A 13,317-nucleotide genomic window follows, 5' to 3' on the forward strand; every position below is an offset into this window, starting at 1 on the left:
CGCAGAACAAATTTGTTGGATGTGCTTTCACAGGAAAAAATCCTAAGAAATTTCAAATTCCTTCAACATGTACCATCGATGAATTGAAGGATTTAATAAAGCAAGTTGCACCTAAAGGGATTCCCCCTCATGGAATTCACGAATCACAAACGGTAAGACGATTGTTTTTCTGCCAACCAGGTCGCTCTGAGTATTCAGATAAGCTTATAAAAAATGAAATTAATGAGCTGAAGACCAACGAAGAACTGCTGAAGGTGTTAGTACAATCTAACTACTGGAAAAAATATGGACCAATAGAAATTTTAGCTGTCTTTACTAAATATGTTGTGGAATTCGAAGACGAGGTGACTGCGACATCGCTAAGCGACTGAATGCAATGTTTATTTTTTTGCTTTTTCGTTGATGTAACCTTTATCTATTTACGGCGTGTTTAAATCCCATAATAAAGTTCAATGTGTTATTTCAATGGTCCAAAGATAATTTATTTTAATTGTTTGACCTTCAGACCTTACGCATACTTAGAAGGGTCCGATTCCTATTTTTTTTGGATTTTCTGCCTCTTTTTTTAGGTGTTATTTGATGGAACCAGGGAACGAAAATAATTTTTTTGGGTTCTTTGACGTTCAAACTTGAGAAATAGCGCCCCTCCAATGTCTTACGCCACACGCACACCCTAAAAAAAAAAACCCAAACATGGGTACTTAAACATGTAAAAAGGATCCAATTCCTATTTTTTTGGATATTCTGCCTCTTTTTTTTGGTGTTATTTGATGGAACCAGGAAACGGAAATAATTTTTTTGGGTTCTTTGACGTCCAAACATGAGAAATAGTGCCCCTCCAATGTCTTACGCCACTCACACACCCTCCAAAAATATCCCCAAACATGGGTACTTAAACATGTAAAAAGGGTCTGATTCCTATTTTTTTGGATTTTCTGCCTCTTTTTTTAGGTGTTATTTGATGGAACCAGGGAACGACAATAAATTTTTTGGGTTCTTTGACGTTCAAACATGAGAAATAGCGCCCCTCGAAAGTCTTACGCCACTCTCACATCCTCCAAAAAAAACCCCAAACATGGGTACTTAAACATGTAAAAAGGGTCCGATTTCTACTTTTTCTGCCTCTTTTTTAAAAAAAATTAATTTTAATGTCATTCTTACGAACGAAACTCATGATTTTAGCTTCACTTTTTTTTATAAAAAATTCAAAACAGTCCAAAACTTCGCTTAAGGACCAGGATCGGAATCAGAATCGATACATCAGTTAATATCATAAAATAATATACTGTACACAACAAGTCAACTATATTAAACTAAAAAGTGTAACAAATACAAAAAATTATGTCAACTACAAAACAAAACATAAAAACAATAATCAATGCTCTGTGCGCCGTCTCTGTCGAGCCCTGACACTTCCATCTGCACTGGCACCCCCTCTAGCGACCGTGAGGCAATCCTGCATAATATCATGTAACTTTGTATCTGCAGTGACCATCCTAAGGTTGAGCACACGCTCCAACCTATCCGTGATCGCCTCATAGCCGTCATAATCATCCGGTGACAGTCATTAAAAACATTTATTATAAAATTTAAAATAAATAACAACTCATTAAACATTAAACGCGCAAATAATCTTACCACTGCATGTGGAGGGGCGTCAAATGCCATTGGAACCTGTGGGATGGGCGGCTGCATGTACTCCTCAGGGTCTGCGGCAGGTGCATGTCTGGGCTGGTCACCTGCCTGGGTCGGTATCATGAATGGGTGAGATATCCGAAAAAACCACTCCATGTAATACGCAGATACCTGCCCAGACATTACACAAAGCTCACCCACAGCTAGTACGTGGTCCGCGAAATGCATCCACCTGTCATCTATATCATTATATGACAATGAAGCGCTAACAAGCGGTGGAGGGATGCTCTGAATGTAACCAAACTGTCGTAGCACCCTCTCCGGTCGAGCTGTGACCATCATAGGACCCCATCTCAGTTGACCCTGGAATGATGAAATCAGCTCAAAGCCCTTAACCCCTCGATGCTCAGTGTAAGGCAACCAGCACACATCTGTGACCGTCAAAGCATCACAACAAGCCTAGTACGGTGCTCCTGTAATTCCCTTCATATGCGCCTTCGACGTCAGCCACCGGGAAGCACGTGGGGACGTCTCCTGGTATGCATCATCTGTAACGCACTGATGCACGCTAGGAAAGTGCTCATAGATCTAGCACTACAAAAAAATGAGGTTAACATAACATAAAAACATGTTTAAATCATAATTCAACGTAACATATTTAAAAACACAAAATTTACCTGTAATAAAGTCAGGTATCCCGCAATCTGTCGTGTAGTGGTCCTAGAAGCTTCATCTAACTGGTCATACATATGAACCAGCGCGGCAACTTCCTAGGCATAACCACCACTCTGACCCAGGTCGTGAAAAGCCTCTAGATGCACCACATGAACATATGTTGCACTCTTGTTAGCAAAAAGAGTGCAACCAACCAAGTGCAGCAGATAAGCACGAGCTGCTACAATCCACCACCGGGCCTCACATCTCATCTCATAGATGTCTCAAACCCATCCCAGCCGTACATATGCCCCTCGTGATCGTGTTGTCTCGGCTCTAGTCTCCTCGGCAGACACCTCAAGCAACTCGGTCAACAAAAATATCGCCCCGTCCACAGAAAGAGCATGAAAGCTGTGGAACGTGCCACTGATAGGCAAATGGAGGAGTGACGACACATCATCCAGTGTGATCGTCAACTCTCCTACTGAAAGGTGGAAGGTACTGGTCTCGCTGTGCCACCTCTCCACAAATGCGGATATAAGTCCAGGATAACCAGTTACAACTGAACACCCGATCAATGGACTTAATCCTGTGGCACCAACCAGTCCTTCAATCTTAGGCACTGACCTCCCAATTAATGTCACTGTCCTCCCGTGCGACACCAACTTCAACTCACAACGTTCCTGATTTGAAGTACAAATTATTCAATTATAAAAAAAATTAATGACAAAAAAATCAACAATGAAAAAATAATTAACAAATTAAAATACATGTCCACTCCAAATGGCGTGTGCAACATGGTCCGCAAATGATGTCAGCACTGATGGGTCACGTGGCCCACCTGGGAATCCCTCAACATCATCAGCATGTGACCCCTCAGCACCATCATCACCCTGTACGTCCGCAGTCATCTCAGGTGCATCCTCAGCCATATCAGGGACATCCTCAGTCATGTGAGGAACATCCTCAGTCATCTGATGAACCCGTTGCCTACGGGCTGATGCATTAGGCCTACGCCTCTCCGGAACATCAACTGCATCATGTTCATCCTGTCTATCTCTGCCTATAACTTTACCTATAGCACGACCTAAACCTCGTGTTCTAACCATGATCTGCAAATCATGTGGAACACATATTTTTTTCGGTCAAAACATACACAACTTTCTTTATAAAAATAAAACAAGTTTATTTATAAAAAAAATAAGACTAATTTAAATAAAATTATTTCAAAACACACAACATAATTTATAAAAAAATAAACAACTTCATTTATAAAAAAGAACACAACTAATGTAAAAATAATTAATTAGTAAACATCCACAACTTCATTTATAAAAAAAACACAACTAATGTAAAAATAATTAATTAGTAAACATCCACAACTTAATTTATAAAAAAACAACAACTTCATTTATAAAAAAAAACACAAATAATGTAAAAATAATTAATTAGTAAACATCCACAATTTAATTTATAATAAAAAAACAACTTTATTTATAAAAAAAAACACAACTAATTTAAAAATAAATAATTAGTAAACATACACAACTAAAATTATATATAAAAATAAAACAAAAATGGAAGAAAAAATTTTCAAAACATACACAACTTAATCTATATCATTTATAAAAAAATTATAATTTTAAAAAAATATTCCAAAACACACACAACTTAATTTATAAAAATAAAAAACTTTATTTATAAACAAAAAACACAACTAATTTAAAAATAAATAATTAGTAAAATACTCAACTAAAATCATATAAAAAATAAAAAAAACCAATTAACAAAAATTTCAAAATATACACAACTTAATTTATACAAACAACCAACTTTATTTATAAATAAAATACACTAATTTAAAAAAAATAAACAAAAACACACACAACTTAATTTATAACAATAAACAACTTCATTTATAAACAAAAACACAAATAATTTAAAAATAAATATTTAGTAAACATACACAATTTAAATTATAAAAAAACAACTTCATTTGTCATAAAAAAGCCAAACCTCATTTTTTTTTATAAAATTTCAAAAACATACACTACTTAATTTATAAAAATAAAATAACAACTTCATTCATTTAAAATAAAACAAAACAATATTTTTTTTTAAAAAAAAAAAACTTTCGGAAGAAATAGTTCTTCCGGAAAGTTCTTCCGGAATACCCAAAGGTCATCCGGAAGAACCCTTCTTCCGAAAAGTTTCCGGATGAACTACTTCTTCTAGTTCTTCCGGAAAGTTCTTCCGGAATACCCAAAGGTCATCCGGAAGAACCCTTCTTCCGAAAAGTTTCCGGATGAACCCTTCTTCCGGAAATTTTCCGGAACAACTTCTTCCGGAAGTTCTAGAAGAAGCCTTCACGGTTCTTCCAGAAAACGCCACCGTAACCGAGCTTTCCCCATTTTTTCCAGCGTCTTCTACCCTAAGGTTTAACTATCCTAGCCTTAATACTACAACTATACTGCATAATAAAAGCAATGGGAAGTTAGGGACACCTACCTCGAAGGCAAATCACGTCTGATCCAACGAGAAGAAGCAGCCGGGCTCGCGGAGAAGAAGAGGCACGAGGCTTGTGGGGAAGAAGAAAAGAAGCAGCGCAAAGAAGAACAAAAGTGGTTCTTCCGAAGGAGGAGCAGCTTTTTAAATTTTTAAATGAAGGGCAAAATGGCCCATTCAATAAATTGCTGGGTGCACCTAGCATGTCCCTATATGTTCGGTCTATATTCAATCTAAATGCCAGCCCAACTAGCCCATTGTGTAGTGTAAAAATCTCATGGGTTATTTTTCCTACACCCAACATATTTTAAAAAATTCCAATTTTACTCTTTTTTACTTCTTGGTTCTTTTCTTTGTATAGCCTATGGGTTATTAAAAAAATATGTTTTATGAAATAATTTAAAATTAATAACCCATGCAAGTCTCAAACATGTGATTTTCATGTTGTTAGCATAACACTCTAACCAACTGAGCTAATAAATTAGTTATGTTAAAAAATAATTAACGTCGTTATATATATCATTAAAAATTTTAATTTATATTTAATATACATATACATTTACATAATAAATTTTGTAATAATTAATTTTAATCTAATAATATATTTTTACATATATAAATTTTAAATAAAAATCATAAATTTAATAAAAATTTACATATGTTAAAAAATTCATTATTAGATCATAATTAATTATTACAAAATATATCATGTAAACTTATATGTGTATTAAATATACATTAAAAAATTTAGTATTATATATAACGACATTAATTATTTTTTAACATAATTAGTCATATCTCATTTGGTTAAAGCAGTGTGCTAATAACACAAAAGTCATAAGTTTGAGATCTTCATGAACTAGGGATTGTTAATCCGTATGGGACCATCCAGATTGGTCCTATGAATTGTCAATCTGTAGGCTATACGAAGAAAAGAAAAAACAAGGAAGGAATGTAGAAAAAGAAAAAAAAAGATAAAGTTGAAAATTTTTAAAAAATGTTGGGTGTATAATAAATTTGTAGGGTATTGAAAGAATAACCCAAATCTCATGAAAACTGTTTACAACTCAGAAGACTTGAGCTTGACTTAAATGATACTAACATAGAAAAAGAAGGTTCCTTCTCTAAGAAGTTTTATATATTCATTGGCCATGGGTTAGTGTCAGTTCTTGCGATTAAATTCCAGTAGAACGCAGAAACAGTTCCCTAAAATCGTATGTATTTCCCAATTATATGCTGTGCAATCATTCAACATAAATATAATATAGTAAAAAATTGCATCTGTTATGCCATAGTCTTGGCTCTTGATTAATAACTAGCAGTAATCATATATCTAGGTAGTTATTTGCATTCATTTATTTCATACATAAACGCTATATAAATACTACTTTCACAATTGTATGATCGTAATTTGCTGAAATTTAATTTTGATGCGTTGTTGATCAGATTTTACCATACTGTTATATAATATTTCGCTAACTTCGTTTAATAAATTTGAATATGTTAATATTTACACAATATATTAAACTCGGTTAAATTAAATAGATTATATTTGAAATAATATTTCTTAGCCACAATAAGATTGTATGGATTATAGTTGCATCAAAAATAATACACAAGTTGTTTTCTTACCTAACAACTAACACACAGCTCAGAATCATAAATTCGTGTATGGAGATTATTGTCAACTGAAAATAAATGTCTTAAGAGCCTAAGAATTGCTTTCGTCTTAATAGCAACGAACCGTCTCTTACCTATTATGACAAGTAGGCAATCCTTAACCAACAAGTCTTGTAGATGAAAAAAAATGTGATTATAAGAGAGGATTCCACTAAAGGTTACTTTCGACAAAGATTAGTGACAAAAGAATAGGCAATCCTTTTTCTGTTATCTAATAGTGTCAGTTACTTTTTTATAGCATTATCAGCTGAAAACAGAAAGCTGGATCATTTCAGAGTTAGCATAAAAATTTTGCACTTAAAATATGAACCATCCTTGTGCAAATTCTAAGAGCCTACTGTTACAAGTCCTTAATGGATGTCTTCTATTATGCATGATCTTAATCAAGGACTCAGCAATAGCAGCAATCCCTACCGGAAATGAAACTGATTTGCAAGCTTTAGTTCACTTCAAGAGTAAGATAGTTGAAGATCCATTCAACACTATGAGTTCTTGGAATGGCTCCATCAATCACTGCAATTGGATAGGAATCACATGCAGCAACATCTCCAATGGAAGAGTCACACACCTTAGCCTTGAGCAACTGAGACTAGGAGGCACTCTTACACCCTTCATAGGAAACCTCACATTCCTCACCACAGTCAACTTGTTAAACAATAGCTTCCATGGTGAATTTCCTCAAGAGGTTGGTCGTTTACTATACCTTCAATACCTAAACTTCAGCATAAACAACTTTGGTGGCAGTTTTCCAAGTAATCTCAGCCACTGCACAAATCTAAGAGTGCTAGCTGCAGGTCTTAACAATCTTACAGGAACAATCCCAACTTGGATTGGAAACCTTTCTTCCTTATCTCGCGTTAGCTTCGGTTTAAACAACTTCATTGGACGCATACCACATGAGGTAGGCCTTTTGTCAAGCTTGACATCTCTTGTGCTATATGGGAATTACTTAACTGGCACAGTTCCTTCTTCAATCTATAATATCTCTTCCTTATACTATTTCACTTTTACTCAAAACCATCTTCATGGAACCTTACCAGCAGATGTTGGATTTACTCTTCCTAACATTCAAGTATTTGCTGGTGCGGTCAACAATCTCACAGGGTCTGTTCCTGCATCGTTGTTGAACGCATCAAAACTTGAAATTCTTGACTTTTCCTTGAATGGTCTCACTGGAACACTGCCTAAGAACTTAGGGGTATTGTACAGGTTAACTAGACTTAGCTTTGAGCACAACAGACTTGGAACTGGGAAAACAGATGATCTTAGCTTTCTTGATTCTTTGGTCAACTGCACAGCTCTACAAGTTTTACGTCTAGGCGTAAATAATTTTGGTGGGGTGTTGCCTAAATCAATTGCTAACTTTTCAAGCCAACTGCACACATTTGCCCTTAATTCTAATAGAATACATGGAAATATACCTGCTGGAATTGGAAATCTTGCTAACCTGGCCCTTATAGGATTAGAAGGAAACGAGCTAACCAGTAGTGTTCCTGATGCATTAGGTAGGCTGCAAAATCTGCAATTATTGTATCTGAATGTCAACAAATTTTCAGGTAGAATCCCATCCTCCTTGGGAAATTTATCTTTAATAACAAAACTCTTTCTGGAGGAAAATAACTTTGAGGGAAGCATACCTTCTAGTCTTGGAAACTGCCAAAAGTTATTGGTACTCAGCCTTTATAGCAACAAGCTCAGTGGCACCATACCAACAGAAGTTATTGGTCTTTCTTCACTAGCAATATACTTTGATGTGTCTTATAATGCTTTGTCAGGGACCCTGCCGGTTGAAGTGAGTAAGCTACGTAATCTTGCAGAGTTGGTTCTGTCTGAGAACAACTTTTCTGGAGTTATTCCATCTTCTCTTGGCAGTTGTATTAGCCTGGAAAAGCTGCATTTGCAGGGTAATTCTTTTGAGGGAAACATTCCTCAAACTATAAAGGATTTGAGAGGTTTACTAGACATAGATCTTTCGCGAAATAACTTGTCCGGTAAAATTCCGGAGTTTCTTGGTGGATTCACTGAGCTCAAACATCTCAATCTTTCTTACAATAATTTTGAAGGTGAAATACCAAAGAATGGAATCTTCAAGAATGCAACTTCCATTTCATTATATGGAAATATCAAGCTATGTGGGGGTGTCTCAGAACTAAATTTCCCTCCATGCACTATAAGGAAGAGGAAGGCCTCTCGGCTAAGAAAACTTGTTGCCTCTAAGGTGGCTATCCCTATAGCTATTGCACTTATATTACTATTGCTTCTATCATGTTTTCTTACATTGTTCCCCATAGTAAAAAGAGCAAAAAGGAAAACTCCTACATCAACTACTGGAAATGCTTTGGATTTGGAAATTTCTTACTCAGAAATTACCAAGTGCACTGGTGGCTTCTCTCAGGATAACCTGATTGGTTCAGGAAGTTTTGGTTCTGTATACAAAGGAACTCTCTCGGGTGATGGATCAATTGTTGCAGTTAAAGTGTTAAATCTTCAGCAGAGAGGAGCTTCAAGGAGCTTCATTGATGAATGCCATGTTCTGAGAAGCATAAGGCACCGTAACCTTCTCAAGATCATAACCGCCATCTCAGGTGTTGATCATCAAGGCAATGACTTCAAAGCTCTAGTGTTTGAGTACATGCCTAATGGAAGTCTAGAAGATTGGTTGCATCCAGTAAACAATGTGCAAACTCAGACTAAGAAACTGACATTTATCCAAAGACTGAACATAGCAATTGATGTTGCTTGTGCACTGGAATATCTCCACCACTTCTGTGAAACTCCAATTGTTCATTGTGACATAAAGCCAAGCAATGTACTTCTTGACAATGATTTGGTTGCTCATGTGGGTGACTTTGGATTAGCTACATTTCTGTTTGAAGAATCAAGCAAGTTTTCCACACAATCAGTTATTTCAGCTAGCCTAAGGGGTTCTATTGGATACATCCCTCCAGGTACATTATTCATTATTCAAGGGTTAATTATGTTTTTAGTCCCTCAAATCAGGGGTTTGTTTTTTTATTATTCCAAATAAAAATTTGTATTTTTTAGTGCCTCAAATTATTTTTAGACCTCTTAATTTAAAGGAATAAAAACATGATTAGGTCATTATATCAAAATTTAGAGTTGGTTGCATTACATCTAAAAAAGAAAAATGACTCACAAATAGCTGAAATGCAGAGTATGGTATGGGTGGGAAGCCTTCTACACTTGGAGATGTCTACAGTTATGGGATACTATTACTGGAGATTTTCACAGGAAAAAGACCAACAGATGAAGAAGCATTTGAAGGTGGCATGGGAATTCACCAGTTTGTAGCAATGGCTTTACCTAACCGTGTCACGGATATAGTTGATCCTTCATTAGTTTCTGAACAAGACTTTGATGAGGAAAATCAAGAATTTGAGGATGAAGAGAAAGCAATAAGGAAGAACTATGAGATTGAAGCCTCAGCTAAAGGTTTGATGGAGGATTGCTTTGTGTCACTGATGGAAATTGGAGCGTCTTGCTCTGCAAATCCACCTAGTGAGAGAATGCCAATCACAGTGGTGATCAACAAGCTACATGCTATCAAGAACTCGTTTAAAAAGATAAAGCATAGTGCTATATGAACAACATTTAGGAAGGGAAAAAAAATAAGATAATGAATTATGATATGTAAACACCACAAGATTTTATGTATATCTATCTCTATTTAAATCACACTTGGTTGAAGTATTATAAATTGCTTGTATTGTGTTCAATTCTTACCGATAAAATAATTTATAAATCTATACTTACATTCTGAAACGTGAACTATAGCAATGCCAAGTAAGTAACTTTAAAGTTTTATATCAAATTCACCAGTTTGTAGCAATGGCTCTCCCTAACCATGGCATTTTATCAGAGACAGAGAACATTAATTATATCAAATTCAAATTAGTACAAATCTGAAGATTAGCGAAATTTCTATCCTAATGGCCAAATGGATGCTGTCTTTTAAATGCAAGCTCTGACGGTTGCCAATTTTTTTTTTTTTTTTTTTGTGAGAGGGGATAGTAGCCATTTAAGACGTGATATATTGATTAACAATTTTTTTATTTTTTTTCCGTATATATATATATATATATATATATATATATATATATATATATTATTTTTTATAATATGTTTTTTTTAACAGGATATACATATAAAATATTTATTAATTTTACAGATAATTTGTTATCGAAAGCTTAACCGATTACTTTTTTTTAATCCCTCTAATTATATTTTCTATTTCATTCACAATATATAAACTTGAAAATTCAAAAGATTTAACCTTAGTTCCATTATGTTGATATAATAATTTTTTATATAGAGCATAAGTCATTCATTGTCTTATTAAAAGCATGCAGCATTTTCTTTAATAAAAATGTTTAGGATCCAAACAAAAATTGGCCAACCTTCTGTAAAAAAAAAAAAAATGGCCGCCATAATAAATTCCACTGCACAGAATGAACCTGGAAAGAAAAGGACTAATTATTAATTAAATACTACATGAATAATTATTCAACATGTATAAAGTAATAGAAATCATAATAAAAATATATAAATCATTATTCGCTAATAATATAATGTGTTGGAATTCTAATTCATGAGTCAAATATTTATCCTCTTGAGCAGATAATTCTTTACAAATCAACAAAATCAATCATTTATAAGTCCTTTTTGAAATGGCATCAGAATCTGCATTTCGGAGAAGAAAAATGGGCACTTCTCATGTATCCCAATTCCTTTGTGGAATTCTTCTCTTGTTATGCATGAGCACATGTCAAGACTCAGCAACTGCAGCAGCAACCCTTCAAGGAAATGAAACTGATCTACACACTTGATCTTGACTTCAAGAGTAGGATAGTTCATGATATGTAATATTCCTTTTTTCTTGTAAATAAATTAAAAAGATTTTTTAGTTAAAAAAATAAATAAAATTTTAAAAAATGGTGAGGTTTTTATAATTAAATAAACAAAGATAAATAACTGTATTAAAATAATTGTTTGAAGAAAAATAAAAAAAAAATAATTTATTCATTTGATAGGAAATAAAATAGAGTTCTTTTTTATAGAATAAAAAAAATAAATAAACAGACTAAATAATAACTATAAATAAAGATATGTTAAGTCAATTTCCAAGAGTGACGATAGACTCTACGCCTCTTCTTCCTCTTCTCTTTTTTCCTCCTAAATCCTCTCTTTTCTCGTATACACTCAAACATGTCATAGTAAAATGACTTGTTAACAATGTCCTTAGCATCATTAACACATTATCAATCAATATCCAGACTACTTGAATCACTCAATGGCTTGCCATAATGTCCAACCGCACTTCGCAAATTATAGAGATGGCCAGTCTCATAACTCATGACTCAACAGTGGATTTATGGTATAGCAAACATTAAGGATGTAAGACACATACAAACATTATTATTAAGTCTCATTTAATCATGTAGGAGAAAATAAAAATAATAATTCAAGCATGTTCAACAAAACTAGTCATAAGTAACCACACAGAGTGCACACCAGAATATGAATAGCACATAACACACTGGCCGAAAGGTTCGACCTGCTCTGATACCACTAAATGTGACACCCTCTACCCCGACATATATATAAATAAATAAAATATATTGGTAAACAAAAATCAAATGGGTAAAAGGTTCACATTCATTTCAATTACCAAATAAACTCATTAAAAATATATTCGGCTCAAAATAAGACCGTCAAATTTACAAAAATATTTTGTTAAATCAGTGAGGTGAAATAAAATAGACTAACATCATAAAATTAACATAAAAACTTATATCCCAATGTCACATCTTATCAGAGCGTTGTGTCCCGACATCCTTCAGCACAATATTCCTTAAAGCAATTCACCTAGTCATCTGCTCCCCCGAACACAAAGTTCAAGATCATCACAGGATCCAAACACAAACAGCAAACTGGGAGTGAGTTATCACATTCCTAACTAATAGAGAAACAAGACAACTAGATATACATATCGTATAAACCAAATAAAACTTACTTACATGTAATTCACGTAATTCCACCACTTTGTCATTCAAAGTTCACTTTTCATCCATCAATCACACTTTTCAATCATCAATCACGTTACACAAGAATCACACGCTCTGATCAAGACATAATAACACCTCAATTTCATAATAAACAATTAGCAAGCGCATGAGACAATTATGCTAAGACTCAAGCCTACATGCAATGTGGTACCATGTCAGTGAAAAATCACCCTGGGGCACTTAGGAGTACATAACAAGACACACCACACAATGGGTTTGCCAGGTCACTCTCACTAAGTAAAATCATAGGGAGACCAGTCAGGGTCACGATGTTTTGCGAGAATGCTCCAACCATATGGGATCAGCATAGGCTTAAAGGAGCACTCAAACCCGATGACCCCCAAGGCCTACACTCCGAAGAGTCCGTCAGGGCCTCTCCCTCCTGATTCAGGTCCAACCCCTAAAATCATTTTAGCACACAGACACTGCTAGTGAATTATACAATACCCACGACCTCACACTCGTGTCTTAAACACGTACAACATATTGCGCTACAATTTAACACTGGTTCCTAAATAGGAACCTACACTTTCTCTTTAACACTGGTTCCTAAATAGGAAACCTACACTTTCTCTTTAACACTGCGCATTTACACTTTTCTCAAGATAACATTGGCCGGGTTATTGTACAATTCACAGCTTACAACACAAATAATGTCACATCAAGAATTAATCACACATTTATTCACAACCAAAACTCATTCACAATTTCACATCTCATAATGTCACAATCCACCATTACATGTTTTCACGTATCT

General features: G+C 34.6%; 2 protein-coding genes across 2 annotated transcripts; one reads left to right on the forward strand and one right to left on the reverse strand.

Annotated features, from left to right (window-relative positions):
- Positions 1-2,573: 2,573 nt before the first annotated feature.
- On the reverse strand, positions 2,574-3,263 carry LOC106799252 (protein MAIN-LIKE 1-like). Its single transcript, XM_014777447.1, has 2 exons — positions 3,060-3,263; positions 2,574-2,972 (listed from the first exon to the last, which is right to left on the reverse strand). Exons 1-2 carry the CDS (start codon positions 3,261-3,263, stop codon positions 2,574-2,576), a joined length of 603 nt encoding a protein of 200 aa, XP_014632933.1.
- Positions 3,264-6,847: 3,584 nt separating this feature from the next.
- On the forward strand, positions 6,848-10,192 carry LOC106794146 (probable LRR receptor-like serine/threonine-protein kinase At3g47570). The gene is made up of 2 exons (XM_014778005.3): positions 6,848-9,422; positions 9,649-10,192. The coding sequence occupies exons 1-2, from the start codon at positions 6,848-6,850 to the stop codon at positions 10,077-10,079; spliced, it is 3,006 nt and encodes a 1,001-aa protein (XP_014633491.2). The 3' UTR covers positions 10,080-10,192.
- Positions 10,193-13,317: the final 3,125 nt, after the last annotated feature.

Source organism: Glycine max, chromosome 7 (assembly GCF_000004515.6).
Source record: "Glycine max cultivar Williams 82 chromosome 7, Glycine_max_v4.0, whole genome shotgun sequence".
In the NCBI taxonomy this organism is placed as follows: Eukaryota; Viridiplantae; Streptophyta; class Magnoliopsida; order Fabales; family Fabaceae; genus Glycine; species Glycine max.